Source organism: Nannospalax galili, unplaced genomic scaffold, assembly GCF_000622305.1.
Source record: "Nannospalax galili isolate Female #2095 unplaced genomic scaffold, S.galili_v1.0 scaffold664, whole genome shotgun sequence".
Lineage (NCBI taxonomy): Eukaryota > Metazoa > Chordata > Mammalia > Rodentia > Spalacidae > Nannospalax > Nannospalax galili.
The window spans coordinates 514,262-530,979 of record NW_008354274.1 but is presented as its reverse complement, the minus strand read 5'-3'; the positions used below and the strand labels follow the sequence as shown (position 1 = coordinate 530,979).

General features: G+C 50.1%; 1 protein-coding gene across 7 annotated transcripts in view; it reads right to left on the bottom strand.

Moving 5' to 3' along the window:
- The window catches only part of Tnrc18 (trinucleotide repeat containing 18), a 112,402-nt gene that overhangs the window by 67,763 nt on the left and 27,921 nt on the right, over positions 1 to 16,718 (bottom strand). For 6 of the 7 annotated variants that reach the window (XM_017802778.2, XM_029555133.1, XM_017802781.2 and 3 more), the window contains exons 3-4: positions 9,068 to 9,193; positions 5,658 to 7,286 (exon numbers count right to left, since the gene is read on the bottom strand). In XM_017802778.2, coding sequence (XP_017658267.1) covers positions 5,658 to 7,286; positions 9,068 to 9,193 — 1,755 coding nt within the window. The remainder of the gene's footprint in view (positions 1 to 5,657; positions 7,287 to 9,067; positions 9,194 to 16,718) is intronic. The other variant, XM_029555132.1, reaches the window with a different exon arrangement.

The window sequence follows — 16,718 nt, the reverse complement described above, 5'->3', positions numbered from 1 at the left end:
GGGAGGCAGAGGCAGGCGGATCTCTGTGAGTTCAAGGCCAGTCTGGTCTAATAGTGAGTTCCAGGACAGCTGGAGCTACAGGGAGACCCTGTCTCAAAAAGACCAAAAAAGAAAAAAAAAAAAAAATCAAAGATGAGCAAATTCCCCTCAGCTCAAACTTCAGCCACACCCTCTTCTCTTTCTTACAAGTACTTATGACCCCGTGGGCTCAAGCATCTTAGACTCTGAATCGTGAGCCCCTCAACAATATGAAATCTCTACCATAGGACCCTACTAGGAGCAGATCATATCCCCTATCATTCCAACCCAGAATAAGCAGGAGCTGCTGCACATTCCCACCATCTAAGAGCAGGCATCCCTGGTTCTAAGCATCTCTGCCCAAAGCAACAGCCTCAGTCAGTCTGTCAACAAACATTCAACATCCATTAAGTACAGTTTACTTGGCCCTCTATGCCGGAGAATTTGAAGACAGGGCAGATAGGGAGCCATATCCTGATTCAAAGTCCAAAGGCTTGGGTGATCTAAGGGAACACAAGGATATCCAGGAATTAGCCAGAGATAGCCAATACAGGGATGAGGAGGGCTTGCCAGGAAACAGACACAAAACAGGCATGGACCAGCTAAGGCACTCGGTGGGTGTAAAGATACTGCTGGGAAGTCAGGCCTGTTTAATCCCAGCACTTGGGAGGCAAGTCTGGATCGCTGTGAGTTGGACACCAGACTGGCCTAAGTGGTGAGTTCCAGGCCAGCCAGAGCTACATAGTGAGACCTTGTCAAAAAAAGGTTTAAAAAGACCCAGGCCCTGCACCCCATCCCTGGGCAGGGCAAGGCACCATAGAGGAACCAAGATACCAGCTTTGGCTGTAACATTACAGGTAGGGAGCTCCCATGAGACGGAGCACCTTGGCCTCACTGAATTGTCTGGGAAACAGGGTTGAGGCAGTGGGTCCAGAAGGCCTCTGTGATATGGTAGAGAAAGGGCTTAGCGTTAAGACCATGAAACCCAGTAGGTAATGGGAGCCAGGCCCAGGGAGGGTGGGGACCCCGGACATAGCAGCAGATGTGCACAAGATTAGGTGCCTCTAGAGGAAATCTAGTCTGGGAGATGTGGGAAGGAGGTTTCACAAATGGCCCTGGACTGTGGGACAAGAGAAGACACTAGAAGCTTAGACAACAGCTGCTTTGAGATGTCACAATGTGAGGAGCACTCAACACGACCTTTCTTGACCTTCACCCAGTCACACCCCACCCCCCAAACCCACTGACATGGCTTTGGTGCCTGAACCACAACCACAGGCCCTTGTTACAGCAACAGGCTGTACTCTTAGCTAACCAAGTACAGAGCTCAACAAACACACTACAGACAAGTCTCCAAAATACTCAAAGAATCAAGGAAACTGATCAGCTAATCAAGTTCTGGGAAAAGATCTATGCTCACTAGTGATTAAAAGTAATGAGCCCTCGGTTGGAAAGATGGCTCAGCAGTTAAGAGCACTGACTACAACGATAACTCCAGTTCCAGGGGATCCAACGCCCTCTTCTGACCTCGGTGGGCATTGTACAGCACAAGTGCACTTATCTACATGCAGGCAATATACTCATACACATAAAAATAAAAATAATAAATAAATTTTTAAAAAAAAAAAAGAAAGAAAGCTGGGGCTGGAGAGATGGCTCAATGATTAAGAACACTAGTTGTTCTTGCAGAAGACCTGGGTTCAACTCCCAGCACCCACATGGCAGCTAACAACTGTCCGTAACTCCAGTCCCAGGGGATCTGATAGCATCTTCTGACCTCCGAGGGCAATGCACAACATAGGTGCACTTACCTACATGCAGGCAATACACTCATACACATAAAATAAAAATAATAAATAAAAAAAATTTTTTTGGCTTTTTGACACAGGGTCTCCCTGTAGCCCCAGCTGTCCTGGAACTCACTATGTAGACCAGGCTGGCCTCGAACTCACAAAGATCCACCTGCCTCTGCCTCCAAAGTGCTAGGATTAAAGGAGTGCGCCACCATGCCCAGCAATAAATAAAAGTTTTAAAAAAAGAAAAAGAAAAAAGAAATGAAGTCAGGCATGGTGGCACAAGACGTTAATCCCAGCACTCCAGAGGCAGAGGAAGGCAGATCTCTATGAGTTCAAGGCCAGCCTGGTCTACATAGTGAGTTCCAGGGCAGTTGGGGCTACAGAGAGACCCTGTCTCAAAAAGACCGATAAATAAATAAGTAAAAAAGAAATAAGCCCATTGCAGTGCCTTGTCTTCCCAGCACTTGGGAAGCTGAGACAGGAAGATCACAGTTTGAAGATAGCTTGGGCTATATGTTAAGTTCAAGGCCAGTCTTGGCTATTACAGCAAGACCTTGTCTCAAAAAAAGAAAAAAATAAATGGGTTGGGGAGATGGCTCAATAGATAAAGTGCTTCTCATGCAAGTACAAACGCCAAGTTTACATCCCCAGAATGACAGATGCAGTAACAAGCTTACCATGAGATGGGAGGTAGAGACAGAGGAATGCCCCAAAAGCTCACGGTCCAGCCAGCCTGATGTACACAGCAACGAAGAGACCCAGCCTCAAACAAGGAAGAAGGCGAGGATCGACACCCAAAGCTATCCTCTGACCATATCACATACATGCCCCACTCACATTCTCACACACACACACACACACACACACACACACACACACACACAAGACAAGGAAGAAAAAGGAAGGGTCAGCAAGATGGTTCAAAGGGTAAAAGCACTTGCTCTGCAAACCTGATGACCTGAATTTGATTGCCCTCCAGTTTCCACATGTGAGCCCAGACCAGCACATACCCAGTCATCTCTCTCTCTCTCACACACACACACACACACACACACACACACACACACACTAATCAACAATTTTTTTAAAAAAAAGAAGAAGCCAGAGAGTTGATGAGATGGCTCAACAGGTAAAGGCACTTGCCACCAAGCCTGAACACATGACTTCAGTCTCACAAGGAGGAAGTAGAGAGCGGACTCTGGAAAGTTGTCCTCTGACCTCTACATGCACTACACACACACACACACACACACACACAAAATGGATGGATGGAGATAGATAGATGGATGGATAGAAAATGATAAAGGACGATGGACGGACATAAAAAAAGTTCTAGGCCAGGTGTAGTAGCCATGCCTTTAGTCCCAGCACTCAGGAGGCAGAGGCAGGCGGATCTCTGTGAGTTCAAGGCCAGCCTGGTCTACATAGTGAGTTCCAGGTCAGCTGGGGCTACAGGGAGACCCTGTCTCAAAAAGACCAAAAAAAAAAAAAAAGTTCTAACTACCTAATTCCAGTGTTCAAAGTCAAGATCTTTAAGACCGACAAAATCCTAGCCTTTATCATTCACAAACATTCACTCTTTCATTCACCTGTTTATCCAACACTTACTAAGTGCCAGGCCCCATGATGACCCATGACCAGAAATACTGAAATACGGCCAGGTGTGGTGATGCATAGCATTCAGGAGGCAGAAGCAGGTAGATCTCTGTGAATTTGAGGCCAACCTAGTCTACATACATAGTGAGTTCCAGGCCAGCCAAGGCTGCATCATGAGACAGACACCATCTCTCAAAAAACGGCCTAGTTCCACCTCCCAGGACTTAGAATTGAAGGCTTTAAGGTTAGTCTATTCCTTGGAACCTCTATTCATAGAAAAATGACTCAAAACATCGTGGAGGTCTGCTATGCACAAAAATATTCCATGCAGCGTTCTGAACACAAAACATCAGAGCAGGGAAAGACTTGAAATGCCCACCAGGGAACTGAGACCTGAACCACAGCACCTGCCGGTATGTGCGCTCCACGGAATATTAAAGGCCATAAAAAAATTGATACTTAGAAAGAGTCAGCCATCACAGGGGGAAACAACCCACATTGTGATATGGGAACAACTCATGAGACCAAGATTGTGCACGCACTAGCAGCTCCACAGGTAGACACAAATTGCACAGGAAAATAAATTCAGGGAAAGCTACGAAAGTGTTTGGGGTGCTGGGAAAATATAATGGTCTTTTTCTTCATCCTCCTTTCCTGCACTCTCCACTCTATGTGAATAGGAAAGGCAATGAAAATTTCAATAGCAGTCTTGGCGCACAAGTGGGAAAGCCTAGAGCTGGAAGGGAGGCGGGTGAGGGTGTAAGGGAATGGAGGTGCAGGAGACCAGAAGGAAGACAGTTGGGCAGAAAGAGTCAAGCTGTGGGACTGGGGAGAGGAGTAAGAAGACTCAAATTCCAATCCCTAGAATCCACGTAAAGCCAGATGTGGTAGCACACATCCCTAATCCCAGTGCCCCTAGATTAGATGGGAGGTGGAGATTTGGGAGTCCCTGGAATCTCAAAAGCCAGCTAGCCTGGAGTAAATAGTAGCACAGAAAAAGGAAGCCTGTCTCAGTCAGCGAGATGGCTCAGTGGGTAAAGTTACTTGTGACCAAGCCTGAAGACCCAAGTTTAATCCCTTGGACCCACATGGTAAAAGGAGAGAACTGCCTTCCACACAAGTTGTCCTCTGACCCCAACAAGTGCACTGTGACAAAACTTACAAATACACACACACACACACACACACACGAAAATTAAAAAGTCAAGGAGCTGGAGAAACGGCTAAGTGGTTAAGAACGCATGCTGCTCTTGCAAAGGACCAAGGCCTGGGTTCCCAGGACCCACATGCAGGCTAAAAACCATCTGTAACTCCAGTTCCAGGGAATCCAATGCCCTCTTACATACATCCAGGCAATATACTAATACACATAAAATAAAACTGTTTAAAATAAATAAATAGGCCGGGCGTGGTGGCGCATGCCTTTAAATCCCAGCACTTGGGAGGCAGAGGCAGACGGATCTCTGTGAGTTCAAGGCCAGCCTGGTCTACATAGCGAGTTCCAGGACAGCTGAGGCTACAGGGAGACCCTGCTTCAAAAAGACCAATAAATAAATAATAAATAAATAAATAAATAAAGTTTTGAGAAAATTTTAAAGTTAAGACTGGGGCTGGGTACAACCAGTTACTAAAGAAGCAAGGGGATCACAAGTTCAAAACTTGTCTATTTAGGCTATAATCAAGTTCAAGGCTGGCCTGGGAAACTTAATGAGACCCTGTCTCAAAATAAAAACTCCAAAACAAAACAGGGGCTGGGGATATAGTTCAGCTGGTAGAGGATCTGCCTAGAATGCAGCAAGTCCAGGATTCAATCCCCAACACTGCATAAATGAGGTGTGGTAATGCAGTCTGTAATCCCTAAACTTAGAAGGTGGACACGTCAAAGCTGGCTTGAGGCCAATTTGGGCTATATGAAACTGTCTGAAAAAAATTTTTTAAGTAGCCAAGTGTCCTGGTACACATTTTTAATCCAGTACTAAGACAGAAACAGAGGGATCTCTGTGAGTTTGAGACCAGCCTGGTCTACATAGTGAGCTCCAGGCCAGCTGGAGCTACATAGTGAGATCCTGTCTCAAAGAACAAAATATATAAACAAACAATAAAATATGAATATTAAAAACAGGTTGGGAAGGTGCTTAGGATGTAGTCAATGGCAGAGCCCTTGCCTTGCATGCACGAGACCCTGGTTCAACCCCCAGAACCACCCAAAACACACTGGAATAAGAAGAATAAGAGCCCAGCACTTACCTTTGACATTGCTCAGCGACAAAGACCGTTCCTGGTCAGGCAGCCCAGGCCCCAGCCGACTGCTGCTCCCACTGTCCTTCTGCCGGGCCACAGCCACAGCAATGCCCACAGGCGGGTGCCTCACTTCAGCCTCCCCCTGGGCACCAGAGCCCTCCCGTCCAAAGGTCTTGGCGCTGTCGGGCCTTTCTGGGTCCCGCTTCAGCTGCCGTCCCCCTCCAGCTGTAGGGACCCCAGGGTGTGAGAGGCGGGCCTGGGCTCTGGTGGAACCTGTAGATGTGGGTGTAGGTTCAGGCTTCATGGTGCCCAGGCCTCCAAAAGGGCTCTTCTTGCCACAGCCACCGGGGCGAACGGCCACCGCCTCCCGAGCAAAGCTACCACTGTATTTGATGAGGCTCTGCATAGCAGAGGCCTCTCCGGGTCCATGGGCTGCAGAATGGAGGTCAGTACTGGGCCTGCCGCAGGTGGCCGCAGCACGGGGCATTGTACCCCCTGGGTCCAGGTAGACTTTCTTGGAGGCTGTTGTGACTGCTGCCTCCTCCTCTACCCGGCTGGCATGGTGATGCTGGGCAGCCAACACAGCCATCTGAGTGGTGGCAAAGTTACCCAGCTCAAAGGGTTTCCATTTGTGCTCAGGCCCAGTGGGTGCAGGTGGCCTCGATGGCTCCAAGCCAAAGAGCTTGGCAGCCTGCTGGGCAGCAGCGATGCTAGGACCTCGGGGTGCACACTCACAAGGCCTTGGATCGGCCTCTGGCTTAGGTAGTTCCTTGGGGGGCAGGTAGGCACGGGCATCTGGAGAGGCCCGGGAGGAACGGGCTGGAGGTCCATCGGATGGAAGTGGACGTTTGAGGGAACGGATGACAGAGCTCTTCTCCCGGAGGACTTCAGGTCGTTCTGGTCGTGGGGATCCTGGTGGACCTTGCAGGACCCCGGGACGACCTGGATCTCGCTCCCGAGCCCGGGCATCTCGGGCCTGGGATGCTATTTGGATGGGTCCCACACGCTCATCGAAGGCCTCCACAGAAGGCACAAAGGTAGGTGCCACCACGCGGTGCTCACGGCCTGGTTCACGGAACACCGTGTAGACACCAACAGGTGCTGAGGCAGGGGGAGCAGGGGGACCTTTGGGGGGTAGTGGCGGGGGTGGTGGCAGTGGAGACCCACAGGGCCTTGATGTGGGCAGCAGGGCCTCAGCCCTCCGCAGCAGCCGAGCACTCTCTTCCTGCCTGGCCACCTCCTTGGACCCTCGGCCCAACTCGGCCACCAGCCCCGTGTCCACTACACCGTTACACAGGCTCAAGGCTGATGGCTGCAGTGCACCTTTGACCTTGGCCTCGGTCAAGAAGGGAGACAGACGTTCTGCCAGGCGTGGAGGCCCACGGTCCTGGCGACCCTCAGCCCGGGGCTCCTGGGTCAAGTCCACCACTCCACGAGGCCCGGACACCTCCTCCCGTGCCCGAGGGTCCTTCTTGCCAAACAACGGAGGCGGATCTCCACCCCGGCCTGCACGATCCTTTCCTGCACCTTCCCGGGAGGAGCCTTTGGATGGAACCCCTGAGGAATGGCCACCGGGGGTTCTAGAAGAAGTCCCGTGAGAGTGCAAGGTTCCAGGCGCAGGCAGGTAGAAACCGTCTAGAGAAAAAGGCACACAGTGAACTCAGATCACCACCCACTTCTAACCATCCAGGTGCTCTCCCTCCACCCGAGGGTGCCCTGCCACCAGGAGACATAACCGTTTTGTGGGCAGCACTAGGAATGGTTAGAAAACTAGTTGAAATCTGGTTTTTAGCCCTTCTAATCCTCCCCTGCCTCAGTTTCCTCAACTGAGGAAGAAACACTAAGGGCTATTCTCAGAGCTACCCAGAGGGTATCAAAAGGCCAAAGGTACTAAACATTGTGGTGCATGCCTTTAATCTCAGCACTCAGGAGGCAAAGGGCTGGTGGTGCTCTAGGCCAGCCTGATCTGCATAGTGAGTTCCAGGCCAGCTAGGGCTATAAAGTGAGACCCTATCTCAAAAACAAACAAGACCCAATAATCCTTGGTGGGAGGTCTTTGAGGCTGGGTCTCAAAATGACATCTTGAGGCCTATCCCTAATGTAATCCCAGGAGTTACAAGCAGGAGGATTCGATTAAGGCTATCTTCAGCTACATAGCAAATTTGAGGCCACTGTGGACTACATAAGGAGAGAGGGGGAGAGAGAGAGAGAATCTTGAATCACAGTCTTTAGAAAACAGAAAGGGAAGGAGGGACATCCTGAATCATGGTCTTAGGAAACAGAAGTAGGGGGCTGGAGAGATGGTTCAGCACTTAAGAGCACTGGTTGTTCTGGCAGAAGGCCTGGGTTCAAATCCCAGCACCCACATGGTGGTTAACAACCGTCCATATCTCGTTCCAGGGGACCTGATGCCCTTTTCTGCCCTTTGCAGGCACCGAATGACATGGGTGCACTTAGATACTTTCAGGCAAAACACTCATACATACAAATAAAATAAAAAATACACACAGGTAAAAAAAAAAAAAAAAAAAAAAAGATCTGGCTTAACATTTTTTTGTTATGTTGAAAAAAAAAAAAAACATGCCTTGTTATCACATCACTGGGGAGGCTGAGGCACGAGGATCCAGAGTTTAAGGTTTGCCTAGATTATATAATGAGAACATCTCTCTGGTTGGGGGTGGGGGTTAAAAGAGGAAGTGGGGATTGGCTCAGCAGCTAAAGGTGTCTGCCACCAAGCATAAGGCCTGTGTTTGATCTCTGGTCCTCAAGGTGGAAGGAGAGAACCCATTCTTGTAAGTTGTCCTCCGATCTCCATACCCATGGCCCCATACCCACATTCATACAAAAATAATGAACAAAAATGTTAGAAAATTATTCAAGCCTTTAATCTCAGGAGGCAGAGAGACAGGGATCTCTGTGAGATCAAGGCTAGCCTGGTCTGCATAGCGAGTTCCAGGTGGGCTGAAACAAGGGAAACCCTGTCAAAACAAAAAACAAAACAAAACAAACCCAAAACCAAATAACTCATCCCCAAAACATTCAAGCCTAGCACAGTGGTGCATACCTTTAATCCCAGTACTCAGGAGGCAAAGGCAGATAGATCTCTGTGAGATTGAGGCCAACCTGGTCTACATAGTGAGTTCCAGGCCAGCTGGGTCTACAGGGAGACACTGTCTCAAAAAATAAAGAAAAGAAGGGAAAGAAAGGAAATACTGATAAAAGGGTTTGAGGGACTAGCTCAGTGGAAGAGCACTTACCTAGCACTGGCAAGGCCCTGGGTTCCATCCCAAACACCCCCCCAAAACAGGAAAAAACAGGGGAGGTATCTGGAATATTGGGCCCACAAAGCAGCCCCTCAGAAAGTCACTGCCTCCCCTCCCTGCTCCCCATAGTCCCATCCCCTTCTGCCCCCTGACCTTTCTGGGTGTCGAAGATGCTGGGCTGGCCCAGCTGGCTGAGGAGGGGGCTCCCACTGCTGGGGGGCTCCAGGTGGTTCAGATGGAGGTAGGATGGGTACAGCCCACTGGGCAGGTGGGAAAAGCCTGAGGAAACAAGACAGAGAGGCTGTACCAGTCACACCTGGCATAGGGAACTTCCTTCTAGTATTTTCTTTTCCTTGGAAACAAACCACTACTGCCCTCAGTCCCTGAGTACAAGACGCTGAGCACTTAATACCAGTTCCCAGGATGACAACTGCCCCTCCCAAGCCCTGTTTCCTCAGCCTTTCTTTGGGGCCCAGGAAGCCCTCCAGGAATTTGGGTTCAAGTTCAAATCTCCCAGACATAGAACCCTACCAGAAGAGGACTTGGAGATCTGAACATCAAAAACCACCTTGGGACGGCCACACTCATATTGTCTCATTTAACAGATTTGAAACTAAAAAAACAAAAACTAACACTCAAAGTGGACCACCTGCCCAAGAAGGAGGTCCTATGGCCCATTAGCCTGGCTTTGAACTGAGGTCACCTGATCCTATAGCCTAGACCCTTAATCTCAGCACAATGAGGACCCTGGATGAATGGTTTTCATGGGCCTCTTTATTGCATGTTGAACTGGTTGCTTGCCTTCTCTGAACACATACACCAGGCATCTCCAGCCCCCAGGTCTCACAGACAGGACCTCCCTAAAGGACTCCTTGGTGATGAACAGAGACACCTAAAGGCAGGTAGGGAATAAAGGTAGGATACTGGAGGCCAGAAAGGTAGGCGCTGGGAGGCGACACAAAAGTCCTGATGTCCTTCCTGGGATTGGAGCTATACTGGAGAACCATAAGGGACCCAAGTCCCTCTGCTCCCAGTTGCAAGATTTGTCCTGGCCCAGGGGCTACGTCACTTCCCCAAACCACATACCACCACCCAGGGGCTATGTCACTTCCCCAAACCGTGTACCATCACCTGATACCCAGAAGCTATGTCACTTCCCTGTGCCATCACCAGATAAACCACTGACTTTAACCACCACAACATAAGGCTAGAGATATAGTTCATATGGTATAGTGCTTAGGAAAGCACCAGAAAGTACGCACAAAGCCCCGAGTTTGATCCTCAGTAGCACCCACCCAAATTAAACTAAATTACATTAAATAATAAAACGGGTAGCACTCAGGTGATACAGGCCTATGATCCAGCTACTTGGGAGGTTGAAGCAAGTTCAAGGCTAACCTGGGATGCAGAATTAAGTTCAGGCCCGGCTTGGGCAACTTACTGAGATCCTGACTCCAAATAAAAAATAAAAAGAGCCAGGTATGGTGGCGCACGCCTATAGTCCCAGCACTTGGGAGGCAGAGGCAGGCGGATCTCTGTGAGTTCGAGGCCAGCCTGGTCTCTACAGCGAATCCAGGCCAGCTGCAGCTACAGGGAGACCCTGTCTCAAAAAGACCAGAAAAAAAAAAAGCAAAAAGAGACATAAGAGGGCCAAGGAGATGACTCAGTGGATAAAGCTGCTTGCAGCCAAGCCTGATGACCTGAGTTCAAGCCCCAGGGTCCAAACAGTAAGAGATAACTGAATCCTGTAAGTTGTCCTCTGATCTCCACATGCATGCTGTGGTGTGCAATGTGCATGCCCACATACAAAATAAATAAATAGATAAATAAATAAATGTAAAACTGAAGATTTACTTTTTTTCAAAATTTTTTTTTTTGAGTCAGGGTCGCCCTGTAGCCCCAGATGGCCTGGAACTCGCTATGTAGACCAGGTTGGCCTTGAACTCAGATTATCTGCCAGTCTCTGCCTCCCGAGTGCTGGGATTAAAAGTGTGCACCACTACGCCCAACTTTATTTAAATTTATTTATTTATTTATTTGTTTATTTATTTTTGGGCTTTTTGAGACAGGATTTCCCTGTAGCCCCAGCTGTCCTGGAACTCAAAGCCTTTGCTCTAGGGACAAGACTCCCTAGAACATCTGCTTGCCACAAAATAGACTGATTTTGTTTGTTTGAACTCTTCTCTTTTTTTTTTTTGGTCTTCTTGAGACAGGGTCTCTTTGCTCCCTGTAGCCCCAGCTGTCCTGGAACTCACTATGTAGACCAGGCTGGCCTTGAACTCAAAGAGATCCGCCTGCCTCTGCCTCCCGAGTGCTGGGATTAAAGGCGTGCACCACCACGCCCAGCCTATTTTATCATTTTTAAACTACAAGTACGTGTGGATCTGTGTGAGGGTCTGGGCATGTGAGTGCAGTATCCCAAAGGCCAGAAAAGGGAATTGGATCCCCTGGAGCTGGAGTTACAGATGGTTATGAGCTACCTCACGTAGGTGCCAGGAACCAAATCCGAGTCCTCTAGAAGTACAGGAAGTGCTCTTAACTGCCTAGCCACCTCTCCAGCCCCAAATGTAAAGTTTTGGGGTTTTTTTAATATTTTATTTTTATTGTTTTTATTTTATGTGTATGTGTGTATTGTCTGCATGTAGGTAAGTGCCTGGGTCCTCTGCAATAACAGCCAGTGTTCTTAACCACTGAGCCATCTCTCCAGCCCCCATAAGGTATTTTTTAGAAGAGAGAACTATGGGCCAGACATGGTGGCACACACCTTTTTTCCCCCAGCACTTTGGAGGCAGAGGCAAGCCAATCTCAGAGGCCAGCCTGGTTTACATGGCAAGTTCCTGGCCAGCAGAGGCTACAGAGAGAACCTATCTCAAATAAAACAAGAGAGAGAGAGAGACAGAGGGAGAACAACACACGTAACTACCAAAAAAATATTTTTAAAGTCAAAGTAGTGGCTTCTAAAATCCCAGCACTTGAGGGGCAGAGGCAGGAGGATCCCCAAGTTCAAGCCCATTCTTGGCTACACAGTGAACTCTAGGCCAGCCAGAACCACATAGGAAGACCGAGTCTCAAAAACAAAACTACAACCACAAAAATCACCAAACAGAACAAACCACCTGGAACACAGTATCACGTTTAAACTTGGAGTCAGGGCTCTGACGCAGGCATTCAGGCCCCTCTGTCCACATACGTAAGATGGGCACACTGGTCCATTCCTCAGGCCGGTTCTGAGGGTGGAGAGGGTCCAAGAACACAGCCCCAGGACACAGTCACGTAAGCACGTGTTTGGCGTAGTTATTAGTCACTCAGAGAAGACTAAAGGGACAAGCTGGTAGTACAGTCACCTGAGGTGACCTGTGCTCTTCCAGTCCCTGGTCAGCACTCACCCCAGCTGATAGTAGGGGAACTCAGTATGGGCACCACCTACAAGAGCTGCCACCATCCCAGCCCATGGTCAACACCGAGCAGAAACAACAGTCTTCTTTTTGTTTGCTTATTTGTTTGTTGAGACAGGGTTTTCTTAGCCCCACCTGGTCTGGAACTCATTGTATAAACCAAATCACAGAGGTCTGCCTGCCTGGCTCCCATGCGCTGTGAATTAAGGGGTATTCACCACTGTGCCTGGCTGACATTGCCCTCTTGGTGCAACGTGCAAACTCCCATTCCTGGATTGGGGTGCCTGTCCCAAAGAACCCAAGGGCATCAGTCTCGGTGGCCTCCTCCGTACAGCAGGGATTATGCTATAAGTCCTGTGGCTGGGGACATTTCTAGCTGTAGTTGGGCAACATGCACCAACCATAACCCCATGCCAGCGGAGTCAAGGTGCTGATGGTGGGCATTCATTTTGTCTACAACCCCAGGAGGCAGGGAACATCCCTCAAGCAGGAAATGGGGGCCTCCCAACAACCCAAATCTGCCAGAGCAGGGGCAGAGGAGGCCACTCAGGCCCCTGCCTTCACAGACAGAGAGATGGGGCTGCAGGAGATCAAAGATGGGCTCAGCATGGGACAGAAACCAGGCTGGCAAAACTCAAACTCAGGGTAGTACTGTAGAGCTCCTATCAGAGAGGCTAGGAAGAGCTGGAGCTCAGTGGTTGAGCCCTTGCTTTGCAAACATGAGGCCCTAGGTTCAACCCCCATTACTGCCCCCCCCCCAAAAAAAGCCAGGATACAGGTCCCACGGCTCCAGATTCATTGAAAATACATCAACCCCTGCCCTCATCACTCATACCAGACAATCTGGGAATCACACAGAACAGTGAGGAGAGTAGGGACCACTTGATTCAGCCCCTGAAGGAGGAGCCAGTGGGCTGGGGTGAAGAGCTGCAAGCAGAGACATAAATGGCTCAGGCAAAGGCCCTGTGGTCCCAAGATTAGCACAGGGTACTTGAGGGACAACAGGGAGGCCACTTTGAGAAGGATGTTGAGGTGTTGCTAGAGACATAAATTGCCATCAGTTTGGAGACAGTGGCCCAGCAGCCTCAGCCCCTCCCGCCTGGCCCACTCCTTACCTTCATGGGCGTGGGCACCCCAGAGCTGCACCATGGGCAGGTTGCTGGGGGTGGGGGAGTGGAAGGAGAGGGCAGAGGGCAGGGGTACCGGGTTCCCCTGAGACGAGGCCGTGGGCCCCATCCTGTTGGCCACAGAGCTGCCCAAGAAGGCCTCGCCTGCAGAGAAAAGGGGAGGCGGTGTGTCCAGTCAGGTAGTCAGCAAACCAGACTGGACCACCTGGACCACCACCCCAAGGTCCCCCACTGCCTGAATCCTTCATTGGCAGGGTGGGGCCCAAAAGGCAACCCTGGCCAGCCCCTGCCACACCTTAGGGGCTTAATCATCTCAACCTAATTCAAGCAGCAAAGGGCTAGAGAAAAGTGAGGTCAAGGAAGACGGCCCAGACTTTCCCAGGGGCCCAGCACCCCCAGAGGATAGTTTTACCATCCAAGCTGCAGAACAGTGCCCAAAGGATGCCCTTCAAATCTACAGATACAGTAGGGAAGGGGGGGCGGTCCCTCAAGATGGACCCAAGACCACAGAGTAAGGAGGTCAATGGTCAGGGCAAGATACCCTCCACCAGAGACTGACTTCCCCAAGGATCCCACAGTGACCCAGGATGCTGTTCAGCAGCTGTGTGTGCCCACTGAACAGACAGATGGGGAAGATAAGGCCCAGACAGGAAAAGCCTAGGGGCACAGCCAAGGAGGGAGACTCCCTGCACACTCAACCAGACATCCCTGAGCCCAGCCTGAGAGTCAGGATCTGCTAACTGAGTTTCTTAAGTGAAGAAAAACAGTAAAAGCCTATAGACATGGTGGTACACATTTCCAATACCAGCACTTGGGAAACCGAGGCAGGAGGACTGTAAGTTCTGACTAGCCTGGGCTACATAGTGAGCCCTTGTAATCAAGGGGGGAGGGGGATACCTGACAGGGTGGCTTACTTCCTTTATCCCAATACACAGGAAGCTGAGGCAGGAGGATTGCTACAAGTTCAAGGTCAGCCTAGGCTACAGAGTAAGTTTCAGGCAGTTTGGGACTGTGTGACAAGTTGTCTAAAACTCCCTAACATGGCTGGGCAGGGTGGCAGACACCTTTAATCCCAGCATTCAGGAACCAGAGGCAGGCAGATCGAAGTGCGATCAAGATCAGCCTGGTCTACATAGTGAGTTCCAGGCCAGATGAAGCTATAGGGAGATCTGGTCTCAAAAACAAATCAAAAAACAAAACGACAACGGGATTTAAAAAAAAAAAGAAAAAATCACCCAATAGCAGTCTGGGGATATCACTCAGAAGGTGGTCTTTGTTCTTTATCTAGTATGAATGTGGCCTTGGGTTCCATCAGTATCATACAAATATTAAATACATATTTTATATGTACATGCTATTTAAAAAGCAGGGTAAGGCATGCATTCAAAAAGAGTTATGAAATAATAGAATAGCTTTAAGACAGCTGGGTAACAGGCATTCTGTAAGTTGACTTCAAACCCTCCCAGAAATCCCTGTGAGAAAGGTCGCTAAGCCCTGAACACAAAGCTAGGCCAAATGTCAGCCAAGCACCCACCAGGGGCAGATCCTAGCTGGCCCCCACAGAAATGCTTCGTGTGCACCCTGAGGGCCATCTCTAGCCCTGGGAGGTGGACACAGACAAGTTACAAGGGACACACAGACAGGATGTGTGTGACTCAGATGTTCACAGGCACCACCACCCCTGTTCCAACCCCTCTCGGGGCGGGGGGGGGGGGGGGTGTTAAGATTCCAAAATATGTACCTTGGCTGTCTGGGGCACACCTGGGGAAGGAGAGTTCACAAAGGGCAGGTGTCCTATTCCCATCCCTACCCCCTCCTTGCCAGAGCAGAGACAGCAGAAGACAGAGGAAGCGGAACACACCCTCTGGCCACATGCCTGTCACCATGGCCGGTATCCTGACACTGCCACTGCAGCCCAGCCCCTCACCAGACTCTTGCGCCAAGTCCTGAAGCCCCAGGGCCGTTGTAGCTGGTCAGCCCATCCATGGAGCCTCAGCCAGGGGCAGCAGGGCCTCTGGGCCCTGTCAAGCCCTAGGCTTCCTCCTTGCTGTGGCAGATGGCGGGTAGAAGACTCCGGAAGCCAGTAGCCAGGGGTTTGCGCAAAGGCTTAGCAGCCACCAGCTCTTCCTGCCCAGGCTGTGCGGAAGCACAGGGCCCAGGCTTGCCTCTGCCCCAGCTTGTGAAACCCTACCAGCAGCACCCCAGGCCAGCAAAGCGTTGGGGCCCGGATGCCGCCAACGGCTCCCACCACCACTAGGGCTACTGGGGCTCCAAGGGGCCCCAACTACCTTTTCTCAGCCTGGGTGGGGACAGTAGGGGGACCCAGCGACCAGGCACTGAGTTTCAACTAAACTTGACACCGAACCAGGAGAGGTGCACAGGACTGTTATTCTAGCAACTTAGGATGCTGAGGCAAGTTCAAGACCAGTATGGACTACAGAATGAGTGCAAAGCCAGTCTGGACAATTCAAACCCCATCTCAAAAGCAGGAGCAGAAAGAGCTGGGGAGTGGCTGAGAGAAAGAACACCTGCCTAGAATTCCCCAGTGAGGGGCTGGGGGCATGGCTCAGTGCTTAGAATCCCCCAGTGAGGGGTTGTGGCTGCCTCAGTGTTAGAGCACCTGTCTAGAACCCCCCACCCCCACCCCCCCCTACCCCCGTGAGAGGCTGGAGGTGTGGCTCATCTGTAGAAACATCTGTCTAGCATGAGCAAGGTCCTGGATTCTATCCACAGTACCTTGAACACCACCTACAGAACAGTCCCACTAGGACCTGGAGTGTATGCATGGGAGAATGTTCCCCACTCCCCACCTGACATCTGCAACAAACCAGCAACCACAGTTCTGTGTCCAGTACAGGACTAAGTAAATAAATGCCACATAGCAAGGCTGGCAAGACAAGAAAAAAGGGATGTCCCTTTTTTGGGGATGTCCCTTTTGTCTGACCCTAGTGCAGTGAGATGCAGTACCACTGAACACAGGCCACTCGAGCATGTGAAATGTGGCCAGGAAGACTGGGAAAGTGTATTTTTTATTTTATTAAATTTCAATTAATTTAGATTTAATCCAGCCAAAGTTCTGGGCTGACGATTCTTCCCAGCTGAAAACTGAAGGGAGAACAGACAAGGTCAGAGTCTCTGTGGGGAGAGAGGGGACACACAAGGGTTCCAAAGGACAGCAGAGGCCAAGTCCTGTCTTCCCAGACTCATTCTATGTGCAGTATGTTTGCTTCTGTATGCATGTGTGGCAGATACATGTGTGAGTCTGGGGTATGTATGCCTATG